Below are 23534 nucleotides of genomic sequence, written 5' to 3'. Positions count from 1 at the left end.
AGGGAGTGACACTAGTTTGTCTGAAGTGATACTTTTCCTTTTTTGTAATGCTTTATTGAACAATACATTTACAAATAACAAGGCAAGTCAACCATGGTATTAAAAACTTTGGCATGTGTCTGAGTAAGAGAAAACAAACATAAAAACAAGAAACCAGTTTAATTAAAAATATGCAAAAAAATAAACATCTAAATCTATAAATAATACAACATAAATAATACAATAAATAAAGTTAAAAAAGATAAATTAATATAAATTGGTCTTCAATTTAACTCAAAGGTTAGTACATTGAATTGGTAGAGAGAATACAGGGCTGTGCACAAATGCCCGTGTTGGGTTTTGGTTTCAAGCGCAGATTTCCTCTCTTTTCCACAAGAGTACCTTGTAGGTTTAAATTGCTGGGGTCAAACATAAAAAAATGTGTGTGTGTGCATGTTATTTATATATTTAGCCCCTTACATTAGTTTAGTTTGAACTATTCTATTTTTAATTGTTGTTTATGTGAGAATGCACCGTCAGGATGCTACTCAATTTCGTTGTACTCTTTGCAATGACAATAAAATGATTTTATTATATTCTATGGTATGCCTACGGCTATGGCTGTTAGTTTACACCTGTGTACAGTCCATGGAAGCATAGGACTGTGTAGGACTGTGAATTTCGTTGCGCCTATAGTAGTGTAAATATAGTAAGGACGGCCTCTAAGCGAGGCGAAAGTCCTTGAAGATACATATACGCGTTTTCTATCGTGTTCTTTCTGTGCTCTTTTTTGAAATTACAAAAATACAATTTGCATTGTACTTTTCCCTCATAATTGATCTGTTGTAAGTTTTATTTTGTCAATAGGTTATCAGGTAAATCCTAAAGATTATTGTTCCTGATGTCCTCTCTGACAGTATTTAAGTTGAGTCAACCCACTGTACCTGTTTGTGGAAATTGCAAAATAAAATAACCTCTTGGCTCTGTAGGCAGTCTGGTGTGTTTGTTTCTTCTATTTTGGGGCTTTGATGAAGCGTTTTTGCATTGTTTGACACTTCCACTGCACTACACTTCATAGTGTCTTATTAAACTGTGATCACATCTTAGAGAAAACAAAGCCAGTCCATTCACATGACTGGCTCAGCATCATCTTTTGTCAATCATTTTATTGGATAAGAGCAAATTAATATATTGTGGTTAGATGATAGATAACAGAGTGTTCAACAATTTCACAATGCTATGAGAATTATTATATCTGTAAATCATAAAATTTATGAGTAATGTGACCCGACCAAGTATGCTTAATGTACTGGTCATCTTTCTTCTGTTGACTCAGTTTCAAGTGTGACATCAGCAATTTTTTTAGTAGCTTTCATAGTTGTGGTTGCTAACTCCTAATCTCCTCTTCAATCATTGCATGACATTTTGAAATATTTTACTTAATCTCTAAGTAAAATAACCTTCATCTTTGAGGAATCTCAGTTCAAATTGACCTCCAAGACCAAAAAAGCACAGATACATTTCACAGAACTTTGACCTTTCACCAAACAAATTTCTCAATAGGTTAGTTCATGGTTGCCATGGCATCTGCTCCCTAATGTCGTATTCTATCACTGGTACAAATTTGGTTACATTTCAATGAACCAACTGGAAGAAATCCCACTTCAAAATTCCCTCCAAGACCAAAACTTACACAAACGCATATATTTCTTTTAACTTCCTCAATAGGTTAGGTAACCACTGTCATGGTATCTGATTCCTAATGTCTTATTCTATCACTGGTACAAATTTAGTAACATTTCACTGCAGCAACATTGAGAAATACAAATTCAATTTGTCCACCAAGAGTTGGTGATTTACAACACTGTTACAAATTTATGTGGCTGACGTTGTGTCACATGGTGCGGTTAATTGCTGGGAGTGTTCAGGCTCATTTTGACTAAATTCTACCTTTTTATGTATTTATTTATTTATTGTTACCTGAAAGTGGAGCTTCTCTACCTGGCCAAATTGGATGCCTTAACACCTCAGCGCCCCGAAGAGCGCTCACAGGGATTGTGAGGGAGCCAGGTGCACTTCAGCACTTTCTCACATGATGAATGTGTTTTACTGACAAGGTGTGGGTAGTCACTGGAGAGTGACCATGGAGACTAGAAGAGAGTCAGGTGCTTTTCAAGACCCTGTCCATGGGGCCTGCAGAGGGCGCTTGATCAAGGATTGATCTATAATACACTCTAAATGGATAATATAATAACAAACTGCCCAATACGTTTGAAGCATCAGGAAGTGAGTCTTTGGTCATATTGGTAAACCTGAACCCTAAAAAAAGTTTTAAATTAACCCAACTTTAACCACATCACTTTGGGCCTGACACATTTTGGGCCATTTTAAACTGGGTAATGTATATAACCCAACATGTTGGGTTGATAACCCAACATTGTTAATTTCACTCTTGTCTTCAGTTAAATGAGATATTCTGGGTTATATCCTATTAATCACTGAACTAATGCATGTGGGTCAGTTTAAGTCTTCCCCTGGATTAAGAGCTAAAAATTTTTAGGTGATTTTCAGTTCCAGTTACTGTAAATTCCACTGTTACTGTAAATTATTCCCAATCCCAACTCTTATTGCATAAAAAAGATTTCCTGATTTTCATATCATTGCATGTATTTATTTACTTTTATTTTATTTACTGGTTTATTTGACAGGGACAGTGCACAGTAATAAACATTGCTGTAAATGCACCAGAGTTAGCCAAGAGGCTATTTTTCATCTGTAGTCCGCAGACAGATGTTAGAGTCACCCTAAAAACAGAATATGAGATTGAAAGTACAAAGTTATTAAGATCATTTATAAGCATGCAGAACAAATAATAAAATGAAGAAAAAAAATATTAATGTTAATAACAAAAACATAATTCAGGACACCCTTTTACTACATTGTCAGGTATTATTTAAAACACGCAACACAGACGCTAATAATACAAGATATGCAAGACAATAAATACATTAAGATATTAATGTTAATAGAGACGTAGATTGAATAAGACCACATTGAGCTGCATTGTTAGAAACTAACTGAAACAAGCAATGCATAAGCACAGACATAAAAAAGCATGCACAGTATGTAAAATACATAAATCAGTGTGACACAATAAAAGCAAGACCACAATAAGACATGCATGCAGGTACATGAGGGCAGACTGGCAGTAGCAAGATAGCAAGATAGCGACAGGTGACAGCAGACAGCAAAGGAAGTTCAGCACAGACAGACTGAGGACAGTGAGGTGCAATTACGTTTGAGTGCTGACAGAGCTGAGTGCTAATTAACCAGTAATTAACCATTTCTTCAAATGAGCTCTAAATGAACCGTATGTGTCCAGTTCTCTAATAGTTGCTGACTGAAAGTGCTTTTTCTGAGTGGGATGATGCAATCCCCTCTTGCTGCACCTCTTATGAACCCATATGCAGTTGTTCTTATGTTGACAAACTGTCTGAGCAGAGGAGAGGCTAAGCCATATATAATCTTGTACGTAAGACAAAAATCTACATATTTAATCATGTTGTCCCAACTCAACAGGTTATATTTTTTTAATATTGGGCGATGAAAATGTACCGGTTTCTTGTCAAGGATTTTGTTACAAAACAATGCGGCACATTTTGATTACAAATATGACACAGTTTTTCTATTTATTTTACACAGAAAATATGCTACATTGTACAGCCAGATGATAAAATACTTAACATTTGACTGTAACAATTAACAATAAATGTCTTAAAAAGTATAAAATGACAAATGCTTCAGAGCAGTGGTATGCTCTCCAAGCCATAACACAGGCAGGTGGACTGGAGCAAATGGACCCAAAAGCAGGAGATAGCAGGCAGTAGGAACTAGAGAATCAATATTTGTTTTTTCAACACAGAAACAAGACTCAGGAGTGCAGGAGAACAGAATAAAACAAATGATCCAACAAGGACTGAACTGAACCACAGGGCTTAAATACAAACTGAACTAACAAGGGAATAGGCAACAGGTGACTAGAAAGGAGAACAGGCAAGGAACTGATTGGCTGGGGAAAACACTTGGAGCAGGGCAAGGCTGATGAGGCTGATGCAGGGCCGGTGTGGAGGGAAAAGAAGGGTGGGGCACAGGAGGCCAGGGACCACAAGAGACAACACAACAAAGACAGAGAAAACAGGACAGTGACAGGATCATGACAGTATCCCTTCACTGCTACAGCTGCTGCACCAAGTGTGTTGTAAGTTGGTGCAAAGGAAGGGCATAATACTGGTAGAGAAACTTTCACTGCTTTGTGAAATCCATATTTACAGAATGAAGGTCAGTGAGGGACCTTTTTGCATCATCAACACTTGGCCAGGCTGTAATTTCTCCAAAGGAAGAGGGACAGGAGAATCACGTAAAACACACAATGACCCCAAATCCAAACATAAAACAAGTCCTATGTGAAAATGGTTGAAGACTTAAACTAGCCACTGATAATTTTATTTGACTCCTACAAAGGGATTAATTTAATTGTGGCTATATATACATTTTATTTGCGTGTTTGTGTGTTGATACAAACCTTTTGGAAGAAAGAATTTCCTTGACCCAACATAGAAGAAACAACCCAGAAAAAAACACCTGGAGGCTTGACCCCGCAACTGGTTTACAGAAGCAACCTCGCTTTTTTAGTGTACAAAAAAAGCCGAGGATGCATGTGCATATACTATTAATCTTGAAAGACCCCATCACAAAAATGTGAATGGAGGGTTCTGAGTTTATCCGAAGTCAGTCAACAAGACTTACATAAGTCCATGCAGGGCTTAGGAGGCCAAATACCTTCTGTAGCAGTCCAGGGGCTACAATACAGCACATAGAAACAATAGTGGAATTAACGACAGCAATAGTAGTAAAACCACATGCAATAGCTGTAATAGCATGATAACAGATGTAGTGGTAATAGTAGGACAGCTAATAGTAGTAATTGTAATGTGTAATACAAATAATAGTGTTGATAAACGTATTAATAGTAGTTTCCATGGTGTAATATCAGTAACAACAACAGTAATGGTCATTTAAGTATGTGTATAAGTGATAATAATGATAATAAAAGAAGTAATGATTGTTGTAACAGCAGAAATTGTGCTAAACAACCTTTAGGTCTGTACACCTCCCCAGTGGACAGACTGCATTCACAGGAATGGGCTTGTTTAAGAAGAACATAAGGGTGTTTAATTTAGATTCTAGCGTTGTCAGTTATTGGATCACACATAATTGTTTGATTCAATGTTCTGATAGAGGGGAGACCACTCAAAACTCTGCCCTTTGCACCCCGTTTCTGTCCCCCTTATCATAAACTAGCTTGAGGCCCTTGATTACAGGCTATAAAGATAATCTACTTGTTTTTGCAGTGTAATGGTAATAACGGTAGCCTATATTTCACCAAATGTTTCGATCACTAAAATAGTTAAACTAACATGTTTGCTAATGGCTAACTTATTGCGCTACTCCATTAAATAAGTTTTACTTTAGCTCTCTCTCTGTGTAATGGCAGGGATCTTCTCAAAGTTGGTACAGTGAAATGTACACAAATTTGTACCAGCAATAGACTAAGACATTAGGAAACAGATACCATGACAGTGGTGAAGTAACCTATTGAGGAAGTTAAAAGAAAGGCATGTGTTTGTGTAAGTTTTGGTCTTAGAGGGGATTTTGAAGTGGGATTTCTCTATGTTGGTGCGGTAAAATGTTACCAAATTATTATCAGTGATAGAATAAGACATTAGGAAGCGAATGCCATGACAATGGAAAATTAACCTATTGTGAAATTTGTTATGTGAAAGGAAATTGTTCAGAAAAATGTATCTGCTTTTTTGGTCTTGGAAGTTAATTTGAAAAGAGATTCCTCAAAGATTTTAATTAAAATATTTCAAAATGTCATGCAATGATAGAAGAGGAGATTAGGAGTTAACAACCACGACAGCTGTTAACTAAGCTACTAAAAAAAATTTGCAGATGTCATACTTGAAACTGAGTCAACAGAAGAGAGACGGCCAAGTGCAAATCTACATTAAGCAGACTTGGTCGTGTCACATTACTTATAAATTTTATATCTCATAGCATTGTGAAAATGTACCATTTAGAAAACTGTGCTATACAAGTAGTTTCCACAGCTTGAACACCCTGTTATTCATCATCTATTACATTACTTATAAATTTTATCATTGACAGATATAATAATTCTCATAACGTTGTGAAATTGTTGAACACCCTGTTATCCATCATCTAACCACAATATATTAATTTGCTCTTATCCAATAAAATGATTGACAAAGATGATGCTGAGCCAGTCATGTTAATGGACTGACTTTATTTTCTCATTAATAAAACACCATGAAATGTAGTGCAGTAGAAGTGTCTGTGAAAATGCAAAAACGTTTCATCAAAGCCCCAAAATAGAAGAAAGAAACACACCAGACTGCCTACAGAGCCAAGAGATCATTTTATTTTGCAGTTTCCACAAACAGATATAACAGGTTGACTTTTACTTTAATACTGTCAGAGAGGACATTGGGAACAGCAATCTTTAGGATTTATCTGATAACCTATTGACAAAATAAAACTTGCAATAGATCAATTATGAGGAAAAAGTACAATGCATTATGATCATATAAGAGCACAGAAAGAACATGAAAGAAAACGCGTTTATGTATCTTTCAGGACCTACGCCTTACCCATAAAATGCCATTATGGGTAAGCACACGAGCGGGCTGTCCTTACCATATTTACACTACAGTAGGCGCAACGACATTCAGACAACGGCTCATTTTAGCACGGTTTCGCACTCGGTGGCTCACGTTATCGCAGTCCAATTTCGTTGTACTCTGTGCAATATAATAAATAAATAAATAAATGTTATATCCTATTGTGTGCCTGTGGCTATGGCTGTTAGTTTGCGCCTTAGCATATAATGCAAAAGGAAATGTGCAGTCCATGGAAGTGTAAGTCACAGTGGACATTACTGTAATACAACTGGCTTATAACATAACATTTTATGTTGGCCTTGCTACCGAGCTATATCTTGCTGTTGGCTTATTATTACGAAGACATAACATTTCTAGAGAATGTTGTAGCTTTCTCAACAAAATTAGTATTACTGAGCAACCAAATATGTTAGTTGTAGGCTTACATGTAACCTATAGGTATATGAACAGTACTAAAACAACGTTTAGTTTGTTTCCCCATCGTCATATTAAACTTACCTCAGATAGCCACACATAGATACATTACCTCATAACTATGCATCCTGCAAACAGCTGTGTTTACAAAAGAAAAATAGTCTTTAGTAAATAAGTGGCGTTTTTTTTTCACTTGCTTCCAAATCAAATGCACGCGCTAGCCAGATCCAGATCTTAACGACAGGAGGCTTTGGTGCTCATGGGAATTGCAGTCTTCATTCAGGGATACACTACCAATTTTGTCCACAGGGAACGCTAAAATCAACACAAAATGAAAGTTCCTTTTAGTAACTACATCCATGACAGTAGCTAATGCAGTACATCCATGCATGAACCGCCGTGGATGAGTATGGCGCACAGATGTGTAATATTTATATTTACTTAAGATTATAATACAGCCATGGTACGGCACCCCCAAAGTGTCTTCTTCATATTCTGATGAAATTTGACTAGCCACAGCAAAAGGCATATTGCTGGAATCCACAGTTCATTTGCAGAACTCCATTGAATAAGCTAAATCCTTATGTAGAGACCAGTGCAATGGATAAGATAAAATAACCTTTATTGATACCCGGGGGGAAAATTCAGGTGTTACAGCAGCAGCAGAATCAGAATACAGGGGGTACATGTACATCAGGAAAGTAATGCGTAATAATAAAGGGTAATAATAAAGTAAACAAATAAAAAAAGACAAGAAAATGCCATTATCGGTAAGTACACAAGCAGAGCAGAACAATACAGCCATACAACCTGAATTTTAGTACAAGTGGCATTAAAGTGCAAAGCAAATGAACTAATGGAACACTGTGGATCAGAAAGGAAAAACCTAAAATTGTGAACCTAAAGAAAACTGTACAACCTAATACACAGTAGTGCAAATGCAAAAGAGAGTGTAGTGCAAATCGATGAAGAAACAGGAACAGTTCAAGTGCAACTGGTGGCATATAGTGCAAAACCTTAAGTATGGTACTTGTGAGAGGGATAGTATGCTGCACTACAAGTCACTGTGGGGTCTGCTGAGAGCAGAGGTTGTTGTGAAGCCTTACAGTAGAGGGAGTGAAGGATCACTGGTAGAACTCCTCAGAGCACTGTGGATGGATGAAATAGTCACTGAAGGACCTGTCCAGGGCCTTCAGGGAGAAAATGTATAAAAGTTTTTGTTGTTTCTCAATGTTCCAGATGAGTCAATAATTTAGATTATTGCCACAAGCCCCATATATTTCCCTTTGATTTTAAAATATTTTTTATATTTATTTATTTAATATTTATTTGTATAGGGGCAAGTTTATAGCATGAACTTATGCCACATGCCACAGCATTTATAGTCTGAGCTAGTTTGGAATGCCTGTCCCTAGATGGATTTTTAAAATACAAATGAAATTCCATAAAAATCAGCAATACATATACATACATTTAAGTACAAAACACAAGTCTCAACAATACATATTCACACATTACAACATGAAACTCAACAACAAAGTACATACAAAGCAGCATAAAACATAAACAACTCTGAAACATACAATACAATTTTCATAAAACAACAAACACCAGATCACTCATGACTATGACTGATCCCTCTTTAAAAAACTGTTTCAGTTTGAGTTTAAAATGTTCCCAGTCATAATCCATTTTGAGTTCTGTTGGTGAAGAGTTCCACATGTTAATACCCCGAACAGATATGCCGTCTGTCCAAGTGAGGATTTATGAAAGGGCATCTTATAATTCCCAGTAGACCCACGTCTTGTTACTGAGCCAGAAACCCTGAGACATACCCCCAGGTCACTGAGCATCTGAGGAGCCTAGTTATTTACGCATTTATAGATGAGTTAAAGGTTAGAAAATTTAATAAAATTATCAAAAGTTAAGATATTTAATGATAGTTTAATAGTTCATGTAAATATATATTTTTTAATTCTTTATTTTAGCACAGCAGTACATATTACAAAGCTTACATCGAGACAAAAGCAGTTTCATTTTTCCTCTGCTGTCCAGGGTTTTTTCTTACACTTACAAGAATGAGTAAACTAAAATAAATAATTCGAAGTATAAAAATAAGCAAACTTTAAGAATGACTTTATACAATTTAGGAGAGGTAAAGTGTGTATTTAAGGGTCTATATGGGAGAGAGGTGATGTGAGGGTTCTCAGTCTGTGATAGAGAGAGTGTGAGGGGTCTCTCGGTGTGTAGCAGAAGTAGAGAGTGTGAAGGTTCCCAATGTGTGGTAGGGAAAAGGTGTGTGAGGGTGTGCAGGCTCTCTGACTGTGAAGTGTGTACATGTTAAGTATGCTTTTCTCATTTAAATATTTTAAAAGCAAAGGGAAACATCTGGGGCTTGAGACACAAGACACAAGAATGAATGCCATAATTGAATTGCTCTGATATTCACTTACATTTCATGTGCATGCAATACATGCACACAAAGAGACACACAAGAATGAATGCCAGCAGTGTTTACTGCATGTGGCTGTAAGTAGAGCACAGGGTGGAGGTGCACCCAGACACACCTACCCTCAGTCAACCCACTCAATACTCACCATGGGGTCACAGAAAATATGAAATCCCTCCACCACACACACACCACCAACCAAAATACAGCATATGCAACTACCACTTCTAAAACAATAATTTCAACCAAAAAATATAACATATATCATCAAACTGAATAAACCAGCTGTGAGCAGTGAAAGTGCACAGCACCAGGGTCGCATGACTTTCAGACAGAGAAACCTACATCTGTGTGAGTAAAAGAGATGTAGAAAACTAAAATAAAGTTAAAGTTAAAAAGGTTATGAAATCAGTTTTAAAGTTATCAAGTTGTAAAGTTATAAACGTTCAAACAATTTTTTAACTTTATTGTTGTTTAATTCAATATTACGATTTCTAAAAGGCACTTGGACAACTATCAATTATTTTCTTTACTGCGTAAGTCATTTTATTTGAGAGCCAATGTCAGTAATGTCTCAAAATCAGAGTCACATAGTTTTTCAAGGACATTGGCTTTCCATAACAGCAACAACATCTTTAGAATCAAATGTACCACAAGGATAAAGATGTTTGATATCTGAGTGGGACTTATTATAGGTCTTATCTCACTCAGGTTGGCAAATGTTCCTCTAGTCCTTCTAAGGAAAGGTGTAATACCATTTGAACTTTATGGAAAAGGCCTTACATACAATTTTATTAGAGGAATATGAGATGTGCCAGTGTCCTGCAACCATATACCAGCACCACTTGGGTGCTTCTCCAAAATTATGTTCCATTTCTGGCTCGGTATTGCAAGGGTAAGTAGAGACAACCTTGTGATATAAAATGATGAAACCCCTCCCATGTAATTCACAATCTAAACTTATTGAAATAAATTATTTATTGGAGCAAATTAGTGGTTCAAAAATAAGAGTATATATTCCACAGCTCTATTTTGGGACATACTTTGGACATCACAATGAGACAAATTGATTATATATTATGAAACTGCATTTTACTGTATTTCAAATATTTAAAATGTGGGCAGCAAGCTGATACTTTATACCAATGACATTTAGAGTACATCTCACTGAGAGTTTATGGGTTCAAAAATGGATGTCAAGGCACAACCCCTTTAATAGATTACTTAAATATGTATTTGTCATTATTATTTTCTTCCTTTTCCTTTTTAGCTCTACCAAATTCTGATCCTTGTCAGCTTGCTTAATACAGAATTTCTCAGTTTACTTGTTTTAAAGCTATTTACAGTTTAGCAATGGCATATATTAGAAACAAAAAAGCTTACTAAACCTGCAATGTCAACAGATGGGTCTCAAGATGACAGGGATACTTGACCAAATCGAGTGGTAGACTGCTGCTGACCAGGCAATTCCAGCCTCTATATAAGCAGCAGCTTCAACCTCCTCTGAGAACTGAAAGGCATTTCACCCAGGTAAGTGCTTTTTTGCATTGATTTCAAATTACATTAAATATGAATGTCATGTGACACTTTGTCATCATGTTTTTAATGTCATGTAACCTTGAGGGGATAATATCATTAATCAGTGATGTTTCTTTTTAATGTGAAGCAAGAGGCAAAATTAATTTTTCAACTGCTCTTAATAGTTGGTTTGGAAAGGCTCAATAACAAATGTGATTGGGATTAGAGTCTTTTAACATCCAAAATATTTTGAAATAACCTGCGAGGCTATGAAAATAGTCCTAGTGGTGTAGGTACCTTTAACAGAGGTAACTGTAAAAGTTTATGGACCCGTTAAAGTTTCTACAATTGGTTTAAATGTATGTAGTGTGACTATTCTTTACTGATGTAGGCACTAGGCTGTGGGAAATATTTTAATTTTGAGTCCTGTACAATGACAATTTCAATCTTTCTTTAACAGTATCCTCAGACTACATCAGATACTGTGCTGCTCATTTGGGATAAACTGAGGTAGGATGTCAGAAACAACACAAGATCCATGATATCAGATACAGACACTACATGCAAATCATTTAAACAATATCAGAATTAAATATGTTTAACGTAATTCAAACTCTTCCTGTTTTCAGTCCCCACTAGAGTGCCATCATGAGCACAGACGCAGAGATGGAGGCCTATGGGCCTGCAGCCATTTACCTCCGCAAGCCAGAGAAGGAGAGACTTGAGGCTCAGAACACTCCATTTGATGCCAAAACAGCCTACTTTGTGGCCTGTCCTGATGAGATGTATGTCAAGGGTAAACTTGTCAAAAAGGAAGGTGGCAAAGCCACTGTTGAGACACTTGATGGGAAGGTAGGTGAATGAATACTTTATTTGAAATAATTGAAATACAATCCTTCTAAAGCCTTGACAGACTTTTTACACCATTTGTTATGAGACCCTGACAGTGAAAGAGTATGACATACATCCCAAAAAAGATAATTTGAAATACTAATAAAATGTAACTATTCTTTTTTTGTTTTTACTGCATTTCCCATTCAGAGTATCACTGTAAAAGAGGATGATATCCATGCCATGAACCCTCCAAAGTTCGATAAAATTGAGGACATGGCCATGATGACCCACCTCAATGAGCCTGCTGTGTTGTATAACCTCAAAGAGCGTTTTGCATCATGGATGATCTACGTGAGTGTTTAACTTAACACATAGATCAGAGTGAATACACACAGGTCAAAAATAAACAAATTTTTACCAGTAATGTTTTCTTTTTTCTACAGTCATTACTCTAAATGAAGCTTAAATTTAAATGACGTATTTGTCAAATGTAGAGGCAATATGTTTAATGAAGTTTAAAGTGAATTCTCTTCTCTATTCAGACCTACTCTGGCCTGTTCTGCGTCGTCGTGAATCCCTACAAGTGGCTTCCCGTGTACGATTCTCAGGTTGTGGTAGCATACAGAGGCAAGAAGAGGATTGAGGCACCACCCCACATCTTCTCCATCTCTGACAATGCCTATCAGTTCATGCTCACTGGTAATATATTTTATGAGACACAAAATGAGATGCAGCATATATGACATGAAATATGTGATTTGTACCATGTAAGGTACTAAATGAGCATTTATTCATTTCAGATCGTGAGAACCAGTCTATCCTGATTACGTAAGTATAACAGAAATTGTAATGATAAATCATATAATGAAAATACAGCAGAATCTTGACATGTGTCTCTTATACCCCAGTGGAGAATCCGGTGCAGGAAAGACTGTCAACACCAAGCGTGTCATCCAGTACTTTGCAACAATTGCAGTGACTGGATCTAAAAAGGCAGAGGCAACATCTGGCAAGATGCAGGTAAAATTGGTTATCTTAACTGAAAACATTTGTTGGAGAATTGCCTGTTTATGGTTTATATTATACATATATCTTCTTGTAGGGTTCACTGGAAGATCAAATCATTGCAGCCAACCCTCTGCTGGAGGCCTATGGTAATGCCAAGACTGTGAGGAATGACAACTCCTCTCGTTTTGTAAGTGTTAAAAGGGCCAAAAATAAACCTCACAGAATCTTATTGGGTTACATATGAAGAATCCTACTAACATTAATCTGATATGTCAAGGGTAAATTCATCAGAATTCACTTTGGAACCACGGGCAAACTGTCCTCAGCTGATATTGAAACATGTAAGTCATTTTTACATTTTGTGCAAGGACCTTTGTTTATACTTACACTTGGGTATGACATATGGTTTGAAAAGGTTTAATACACAGTTCTTTTCACTGTATGATGTCATGTATGCAATATACTGTAATCTGACCTTGCTTTGTTTTTCTTAGATCTGCTGGAGAAGTCCCGTGTCACCTTCCAGTTGTCTGCTGAGAGGAGCTACCACATCTTCTATCAGCTGATGACTGGCCACAAGCCTGAGCTCCTGGGTATGTTATGACAATATAACAATTAGGAATTACAATAGTAGAATTAAGACAATAACACCAGAAATGATGCAGGATTTAAAAAGTTTTTTCTTCTAATCTTTTACAGAGGCTCTTCTGATCACCACCAACCCCTATGATTACCATATGATCAGTCAGGGTGAAGTGACAGTCAAGAGCATCGATGATGTAGAAGAGTTCATTGCAACAGATGTAAAGTGTCCATTCATAATTATTTTAAGAACGTAAAATTAAGAATCTTCAATGAAATTGTTGCAACTCATGATTATTTTCTTTCATGTATGACACAGACTGCTATTGACATCTTGGGCTTCACTGCTGAGGAGAAGATGGGCATCTACAAGCTGACTGGTGCTGTGATGCATCATGGCAACATGAATTTCAAGCAGAAGCAGCGTGAGGAGCAGGCTGAACCTGATGGCACAGAGGGTAATTATAGTATCTTGTAACAAATCTACCAAATGTTTCAGTATAATGTATAATGCTAAACATGTCCCAGTTCACAGATAGCTAAAGGTTTGTTTTTCCATCAGAGGCTGATAAAATCGCCTACCTCCTGGGCCTGAACTCAGCTGATATGTTGAAAGCTCTGTGCTACCCCAGGGTCAAGGTCGGAAATGAGATGGTGACCAAAGGTCAGACTGTCCCACAGGTAAGATAAAGAAAATGTAATGTTTGAAAAAAAATGGCAATATTTGCATTTTGACATGAAAATATGATTGTGAGACACTCTCATTCTAAAATGTTTATTTCTAGGTCCACAATTCTGTCATGGCTCTGTGCAAGTCTATCTATGAGAAAATGTTCTTGTGGATGGTCATCCGTATCAATGAGATGCTGGACACAAAGCAGCCAAGACAGTTCTTCATTGGAGTGTTGGATATTGCTGGATTTGAGATCTTTGATGTAAGTAGCTGAAAAGTGTCTGAGCAATTCAAAGATCAACAATTTGACATGCAATTTAATACATTCATGTGATTGCAGTTCAACAGCTTGGAGCAACTCTGCATCAACTTCACCAATGAGAAACTGCAACAGTTCTTCAACCACCACATGTTTGTCCTGGAGCAAGAGGAGTACAAGAAAGAAGGCATTGAATGGGAATTCATTGACTTCGGTATGGACTTGGCTGCCTGCATTGAGCTTATTGAGAAGGTAAGTAGTCAATCAGGTCGAAGTGATTTCTTGTTTCATGTGCAAATGTTTGCTTCCACGGTTTAAATTTTAATGTGAAATCTATTTCTTTCCTCAGCCAATGGGCATCTTCTCCATCCTTGAAGAGGAGTGCATGTTCCCCAAGGCCTCTGACACAACTTTCAAGAACAAGCTGCATGATCAGCATCTTGGAAAGACCAAGGCCTTTGAGAAGCCAAAACCTGCAAAGGGCAAGGCTGAGGCTCACTTCTCCCTGGTTCACTACGCTGGTACAGTGGACTACAATATCACTGGCTGGTTGGACAAGAACAAGGACCCCCTGAATGACTCAGTTGTCCAGCTCTACCAGAAGTCCTCAAACAAACTTCTGGCCTTCCTGTATGCAAAACACGGCGGAGGTGATGGTAAGAAACTGTGTGTTACTTGGTTCAGGCCTAGTATAAAGCTGATGAGTACTCTGTGGTCATATATTCATGCATGTGACTTAATTAAAAAATACCCTTTCCACAGAGAAGAAAACTTAAGAGAGATTCTACGTAGTTATTTATTTAGTTCCATTAATTCAATTTAATATTTGTGTAAACAGAGCCTGCTGGCGGCAAAAAGGGAAAGAAGAAGGGTGGTTCCTTCCAGACTGTGTCTGCTCTTTTCAGGGTATGAATTGCTTCATATTTTTTTGATACCAATTAAAAACCTCATCTTGAAATACTGTTGACCATTTATCCTGTGTTGTTGATCCACAGGAGAACTTGGGCAAGCTGATGACCAACTTGAGGAGCACTCACCCTCATTTTGTCCGTTGCCTGATTCCTAATGAAACAAAGACCCCAGGTTAGAAGCACATAGCTGAGCTTTGCAAACTAAATGTGACATAGTGATATAAAGAAATATTTTAAACAATATGAATTTGCAACTTTCAGGTCTTATGGAGAACTTCTTGGTCATCCATCAGCTGAGGTGTAACGGTGTGCTGGAAGGCATCAGAATCTGCAGAAAGGGCTTCCCCAGCAGAATCCTCTACGGTGACTTCAAGCAGAGGTGATGCAATTTTTAATATAAGCAAGTCAAGTTAAATTTCAGCTGAGTTTAAACAGCCGGCCAAGATGTGTTGTTATTGTAAGTAACAACATAATTTTCTCTTATAGATACAAAGTATTGAATGCCAGCGTCATCCCTGAGGGACAGTTCATTGACAACAAGAAAGCTTCAGAGAAGCTGCTAGGCTCCATTGATGTGGATCACACTCAGTACAAGTTTGGGCACACTAAGGTTAATTTTCTATGAACTATGTCAATAGATATGGCATGTACATATATCCTTTTGTGTCAATTTGTGCTGATGACTGAGTTCTTTCAAACAACCACACAGGTGTTCTTCAAAGCTGGTCTGCTGGGTACACTGGAGGAGATGAGAGATGAGAAACTGGCTGAGCTGGTGACCATGACTCAGGCTCTCTGCAGAGGATTCCTCATGAGGACCGAGTTTGTTAAGATGATGGAGAGGAGGTACAATGATCATACAGTACACTGAACTGTTCTGTCCAATGAAATAGATACAGCTGTTTTTGTTAAATCACATTACAGTAAAAATGACATTTTTTTATATATTAATTTTCTAGAGAGGCTGTCTTCTCTATTCAGTACAATATCCGTTCATTCATGAATGTGAAAAACTGGCCATGGATGAATCTGTACTTCAAGATCAAGCCTCTTCTGAAGAGTGCTGAGACTGAGAAGGAGCTGATGAACATGAAGGAGAACTATGAGAAGATGAAAACAGACCTGGCTACTGCCCTGGCCAAGAAGAAGGAGCTGGAGGAGAAGATGGTTTCCCTGCTGCAGGAAAAGAATGACCTGCAACTGCAAGTGGCTTCTGTAAGTAGGATACAAAAGCAAGTGTCACATCCACACTACACGAATTGAATATTGAATTGCTGACATTTTCAGATATTTAGGTGAAATTTAAAGATGCCAGATACTCTTCTGGTCATCTCATCTTCGATGTGCCTGATCAAACATGTAGATTGACAAATACTAATTAATATATTAAAAATTATATATATATATATTAGTATTAATCCTGAAAATGTTCAGGTAAATTCAGAGAATAGCAAACTTATTAACTTACTGTATGTTCATAATAAATTGTAGGAAGTTGAGAATCTCTCAGATGCTGAGGAAAGGTGTGAAGGTCTGATTAAGAGCAAGATCCAACTTGAGGCCAAACTCAAAGAGACAACTGAGAGACTGGAGGATGAAGAGGAAATCAATGCTGAGCTGACTGGCAAGAAGAGGAAGCTGGAGGATGAATGCTCTGAGCTGAAGAAAGATATTGATGACTTGGAGCTCACCTTGGCTAAAGTGGAGAAGGAGAAACATGCAACTGAAAACAAGGTTGGAATAATTTTGAACCTACATTTATAAAAAAATGAGAAAGTATATGAAGTTAGCTTTCAAACATATAGATATAAAGTGATGGAAATAATGCACCTTGCCCGAAACTTTCAGGTGAAAAACCTGACAGAGGAGATGGCATCTCAAGATGAGTCTATTGCCAAGTTAACCAAGGAGAAGAAAGCCCTCCAAGAGGCTCACCAGCAAACACTGGATGATCTCCAGGCAGAGGAGGACAAAGTCAACACTCTGACCAAGTCTAAGACAAAGCTGGAACAGCAAGTGGACGATGTGAGAAAACATTGCTTTTAATAACATGTTTATATTGCAAGCTTGTGTGTTAGAATTGACATTCCATGATAAAAATACAAAACATTATTTTATGTCAACATTATAATATTATCTCAAAAGCTTGAGGGATCATTGGAGCAAGAGAAGAAGCTCCGTATGGACCTTGAGAGAGCCAAGAGGAAGCTTGAGGGAGATCTGAAACTGGCCCAGGAAACCATAATGGATCTGGAGAATGACAAGCAGCAATCTGAGGAGAAAATCAAGAAGCAAGTTTTGTTTTTCATCTTTAACCCTTACATTGAACTACTGCCATAATGCAACACAAAACTAAAACTATAACAGCAATAACTGTTTTTTTCCTCTTCCAGGAAGGAGTTTGAGACCAGCCAGCTGCTCAGCAAGATTGAGGATGAACAGTCTCTTGGTGCTCAGCTTCAGAAGAAGATCAAGGAACTGCAGGTTAGTATTTGATGTGAATATTATACTCAGTGACTGAAAAACCACTTGATACAGTATGTTCCAGTTAAAAAGCCTTCTTGATATTACTATCATCAAACTTAGGCACGTATTGAGGAGCTGGAAGAAGAAATTGAGGCTGAGCGGGCTGCTCGGGCTAAGGTGGAGAAGCAGAGGGCTGACCTCTCCAGGGAACTTGAGGAGATCAGTGAGAGGCTTGAGGAAGCTGGTGGAGCAACAGCCGCTCAGATTGAGATGAACAAGAAGCGTGAGGCTGAGTTCCAGAAGCTGCGCCGTGACCTTGAAGAGTCAACCCTGCAGCATGAAGCTACTGCAGCAGCTCTCCGCAAGAAACAGGCTGACAGTGTTGCAGAGCTGGGAGAGCAGATCGACAACCTCCAGCGTGTCAAACAGAAGCTGGAGAAGGAGAAGAGCGAGTACAAGATGGAGATCGATGACCTCTCCAGCAACATGGAGGCTGTTGCTAAATCCAAAGTGAGTGTTTTATTCATAGGTGGAGGTTTTAGCTCTATATATATGTTTAAAAATATCAACATGTAAACAGATGAGTATGCCAGTTCAAAAAAATCATCTTTTGCGGTGCAGTAAAGTAGTTTTTTTTTTTGTTTTTTTAAAAAATATATATATTTATTGTTAATAGGGCAACTTGGAAAAAATGTGCAGAACTCTTGAAGACCAGCTGAGTGAGCTCAAAGCTAAAAATGATGAGAATGTGCGCCAGCTGAATGACCTAAGTGCACAGAGGGCAAGACTGCAGACAGAGAATGGTGAGTCAATTGTGATAAAAAGTTGTAAAAAAAAAAAGATAATCATTTTGAGAAATAACACATTTACTTTTTATCATTCAGGTGAGTTTTCCCGCCAGATTGAGGAGAAAGACGCTCTTGTTTCCCAGTTGACCAGGGGCAAGCAGGCTTACACTCAGCAAATTGAGGAACTCAAGAGGCATATTGAGGAAGAAGTGAAGGTATAACATGTTTATATCTCCTATTAGTAGATTTTAATACTGGTGGACCTGAGCGCTCCATTTCATTTTAAATAACATATTTACAGAGTATTTCTATGATACATACATCAATAAAATGTCTCTTGCCATTTCACCAGGCCAAGAATGCCCTGGCCCATGCTGTTCAGTCAGCCCGCCATGACTGTGATCTGCTCAGAGAGCAGTTTGAGGAGGAGCAAGAGGCTAAAGCTGAGCTGCAGCGTGGAATGTCCAAGGCTAACAGCGAAGTGGCTCAGTGGAGAACCAAATATGAGACTGATGCTATCCAGCGCACTGAGGAGCTGGAGGAGGCCAAGTAAGTTACTATCCTTCAAAGTTTCAATTTGTTTCTATTCAATTGCTTGCTTTTCTAGATAACATTCCACATATTTTGCTATCAATATGCAATTAAGGTTAAACAAATACTTGCTCACTACAGGAAAAAGCTTGCCCAGCGTCTGCAGGATGCTGAGGAGTCCATTGAGGCTGTGAACTCAAAGTGTGCCTCTTTGGAGAAGACCAAGCAGAGGCTACAAGGTGAAGTGGAGGACCTCATGATTGATGTAGAGAGAGCTAATGCTCTGGCTGCCAACCTTGACAAGAAGCAGAGGAACTTCGATAAGGTAAGAAGAAATCAAAACCACACTGATACAAGTGAAACACAAATATTTCTTAGTAATTATTCATTGTTATTCATCTATATCATTCTAGGTCCTTGCAGAATGGAAACAGAAACATGAAGAGGGCCAGGCAGAGCTGGAAGGAGCCCAGAAGGAGGCTCGCTCTCTCAGCACTGAACTGTTCAAGATGAAGAACTCTTATGAGGAGGCTCTGGATCAGCTGGAGACCATGAAGAGAGAGAACAAGAACCTGCAGCGTATGTCAATCCCACAATATTTTATGTAACTGTTATAGTGACAGTAAAGCTTTTTCCTTGACCTCTATAGGCGTAGGTAATGAGGTTTTGTAGTGTTAAAACCTAACTATCTAGGTATAATGTATACAGCATAGTCTATGTTTCTCTAAAGTCGATTTGGGCTTTTGTTGTTCTACAGAGGAGATCTCAGACCTGACTGAACAGATTGGTGAGACCGGAAAGAGCATCCATGAGCTGGAGAAAGCCAAGAAGAGTGTGGAGACTGAGAAGACTGAAATTCAGTCAGCACTGGAGGAAGCAGAGGTAAAAAACTAAATTACAATATTAGACCACTTATGTGATAAAATAAAACAGCATGTATGTAAAGACATGTATTCATTTGAATGTTTCTTTATTTTTTCTAAGAAAGACTGGTAACCTTTAGGTGCATGTTCAACTTTTTCCTTTAGGGCACACTGGAGCATGAAGAAGCCAAGATTCTCCGTGTTCAGCTTGAGCTTAACCAGATCAAAGGTGAGGTTGACAGGAAGCTTGCAGAAAAGGACGAGGAGATGGAGCAGATCAAGAGGAACAGCCAGAGGGTGATTGACTCCATGCAGAGCACTCTCGATTCTGAGGTCAGGAGCAGGAATGATGCCCTGAGAGTCAAGAAGAAGATGGAGGGAGACCTGAATGAGATGGAGATTCAGCTGAGCCATGCCAACAGGCAGGCTTCTGAGTCCCAGAAACAACTGAGGAATGTCCAAGGACAGCTCAAGGTGAGCTTTGTCTAATCAATGGATAAACAAATGTTGAAGAGCAAAGGAAGTTAACTCTTTTTTTCTCCACATGTTGTCAGGATGCCCAACTGCACCTTGATGATGCTGTCAGAGGACAGGAGGACATGAAGGAGCAGGTTGCCATGGTGGAGCGCAGAAATGGCCTAATGATGGCTGAGATTGAGGAGCTGAGAGCTGCTCTGGAGCAGACAGAGAGAGGACGCAAAGTGGCTGAGCAGGAGTTGGTTGATGCTAGTGAGCGTGTTGGACTGCTTCATTCTCAGGTTTGTCTTCAATGATTTACAAGAAAATATCTTTATATAGAATAAATATACATACCAGTTTTGTGATAAATAACAAATGTGACTTTTCAATATCCAGAACACCAGTCTTCTGAACACCAAGAAGAAGCTGGAGTCTGACCTTGTGCAGGTTCAGGGTGAAGTGGACGACACTGTTCAGGAAGCCAGAAATGCTGAGGAGAAAGCTAAAAAGGCTATCACTGATGTGAGTTTATGTTTATGAGTCTTCTTTTTATAAAATTCAACTTCACTTCACCAAATACTTGTTCATGCTTGATGCCCATCATTTCAGGCTGCAATGATGGCTGAGGAGCTGAAGAAGGAGCAGGACACCAGTGCTCACCTGGAGAGGATGAAGAAGAACCTGGAGGTCACAGTCAAGGACCTGCAGCACCGTCTGGATGAGGCTGAGAACCTCGCCATGAAGGGTGGCAAGAAGCAGCTCCAGAAACTGGAGTCAAGGGTATGCACTGTATAAATGCTCACAATAGATCATGTTCTGGAGGCACATTGCACTTTCAATTTGTGAAATGAATTCTGTGTTTATTTTAATTGACTGTGATCTTTGTATATAATACTGATGTATCATTTATCATCACTTTTCAGGTGCGTGAGCTAGAATCTGAAGTTGACGCCGAGCAGAGACGTGGGGCTGATGCTATTAAAGGAGTCCGCAAATATGAGAGGAGAGTGAAGGAGCTGACCTACCAGGTATTTCCTATTTAATATAAACTACCTTAATATCTCTTATGTCTCTACTCCTCATCACTTATAAGCCTTTATCTGTGTAGACTGAGGAGGACAAGAAAAATGTGCACAGACTTCAGGATCTGGTGGATAAGCTGCAGCTCAAAGTGAAGGCTTACAAGAGACAGGCTGAGGAGGCTGTAAGTCAAATACATTGATGTGATCAATCATCTACAGTTTAATCAATAATGATATAATTTGTCTTGTAACTATATGAATATCACTCCCTTTACCCTTAACAGGAGGAGCAGGCCAACACTCACTTGTCTAGGTTCAGGAAGGTCCAGCATGAGCTTGAGGAAGCTCAGGAGCGCGCTGACATCGCTGAGTCCCAGGTCAACAAGCTGAGAGCCAAGAGCCGTGATCATGGAAAGGTAAATTTGTTATAGGTTGTTTGCATGGCCACAATATCAGTTATTTTGAAATGTGAAGCCAGTACATTGATTTGATGCTTTGAACTTTCACTGTTGATATTATAAATCAATATCCTACTTTCTAGTACTCAAGTGATTACATACTTCCACATGAAGAGTGAAAATAATTTATAAGGTAGTTTGTTTCATAAATTTGAATTTTTGCCATTGCTTATTTATTTTTCCCTTCTTTTTTAGGCTGATTCTGCTGAGTAAGACTCATCATCAACTTTAGGCCTTTTTACAAAGTTCATAAAATATGAACATATGGTTGAGCGCTTTTTAACATTTCAATAAAGATGATTATTGTCAGTACTATCCTGAATTCTGTCTTTTGTCCTGTTTGAAACAGTTACTTCTTCACAGAGATACAACTAAGTAGAGCAATTAGCCATGTTGTAAGGTCTTGTAGTACAGTATCAGAATCATTCACTGGTCACCCTTTGACTATGTAGAATCAAGTTATTTTATATGAGATACTATATGACTGAACAGAACTCCTTGCTAGCAGTAATGTGAATATAATATTAGCAGTGTTTCGCGGTTCATCTAAAGGGAAAAAAACCTACCATTTTGACCAGATTTGTTGAGAGTAAAGCAGCAGAGCTACACATCAGAATCCTTAGGAAAAATAATCTTAAATGAGTTTCAGGGTCAAGAATTTTAAATTATCTCCATGGAAACACTGGATGTCTTAATTCCGTCTCAGAGTGCATTTTTATCCCCTCACCGCCTAGTGCCCACACAGACATGACGCACTGATGGTGAACATGTCACAGTATGTACGACTGAAGTCTGCAAGGCATCAGTTTGCAAGTCCAGAGGGTGGACATTTGGATTCAGCCAGTAGGTGGTAGCTTGCTGTGAGGCTACAGATTTTATTTGTTTGTTGCTGTGGCTTCAGTTATATTTGCTGAATATCCCGGGGTTAATTTTTGCCTCTGTTTCGTTAATATTTTTGTTAATAAATATGAGTTTTTGTCCACATGCTCCAGCCTGCTGACCTGCTTTTTTGCAACATCCTTTTAAATGTTTCCATTACCCAAATACCACCTTATGCCCTTTATACGGGGCGGTGGCACTACAGTATCAAATAAAGCAACTAGATGAGGTTCATTTTGTGTAGGGAACTTATTTTGGGCTTGATCTCAAAGGAGTTGCCAACTGCCTTAATGTCCATTTAGGAAGATATATAACAGGTGATCGAACTTTTATGGATAGTAATTCATCTTTAATTTTATTACAGGAATATGAGATGTGCCAGAGTCCAGTAACTGTAGACAGCAAATATTTGGGTACATTTCCAAAATTAAGCTCCATGCATGAATCTGACATGGCCTATTAAAGACATTAATGTGATGTAATTTCAATTAATAAAATGCTTTGATTTTCAAATTGCCAAGTTTACAGTTATAAGATTTATAAGATCAAATAGTGCACAACCAAAGCGATGCATTATGGTATATTTTTATACCATAATTATGGTAATTATTCTTTCTGTCTTACTGGCACACACAGATACACAGAAGTTTTTATGAGCACAATGAAAGTTTTAGTGA

The 23534-nt window shown here is 38.1% G+C and overlaps 1 protein-coding gene across 1 annotated transcript; it reads left to right on the top strand.

Moving 5' to 3' along the window:
- Window positions 1–11594: 11594 nt before the first annotated feature.
- Window positions 11595–22265, top strand: LOC121883514 (myosin heavy chain, fast skeletal muscle-like). The gene is made up of 40 exons (XM_042391812.1): window positions 11595–11634; window positions 11754–11976; window positions 12166–12309; window positions 12501–12657; window positions 12759–12786; window positions 12867–12978; window positions 13061–13153; window positions 13244–13307; window positions 13461–13559; window positions 13666–13769; window positions 13868–14006; window positions 14111–14229; window positions 14334–14483; window positions 14562–14732; window positions 14830–15136; window positions 15319–15386; window positions 15476–15563; window positions 15653–15770; window positions 15878–16001; window positions 16101–16237; window positions 16351–16606; window positions 16883–17125; window positions 17240–17416; window positions 17537–17682; window positions 17785–17875; window positions 17978–18367; window positions 18534–18660; window positions 18742–18860; window positions 18998–19194; window positions 19318–19501; window positions 19590–19755; window positions 19934–20058; window positions 20205–20513; window positions 20594–20797; window positions 20895–21020; window positions 21108–21278; window positions 21422–21526; window positions 21607–21702; window positions 21805–21936; window positions 22174–22265. Exons 2-40 carry the CDS (start codon window positions 11773–11775, stop codon window positions 22189–22191), a joined length of 5808 nt encoding a protein of 1935 aa, XP_042247746.1. The 5' UTR covers window positions 11595–11634; window positions 11754–11772; the 3' UTR covers window positions 22192–22265.
- Window positions 22266–23534: the final 1269 nt, after the last annotated feature.

This window comes from Thunnus maccoyii, chromosome 18 (assembly GCF_910596095.1).
Source record: "Thunnus maccoyii chromosome 18, fThuMac1.1, whole genome shotgun sequence".
Lineage (NCBI taxonomy): Eukaryota > Metazoa > Chordata > Actinopteri > Scombriformes > Scombridae > Thunnus > Thunnus maccoyii.
Note: the sequence above shows the minus strand (reverse complement) of the source record. Positions and strands in the feature narration are given on the sequence as shown.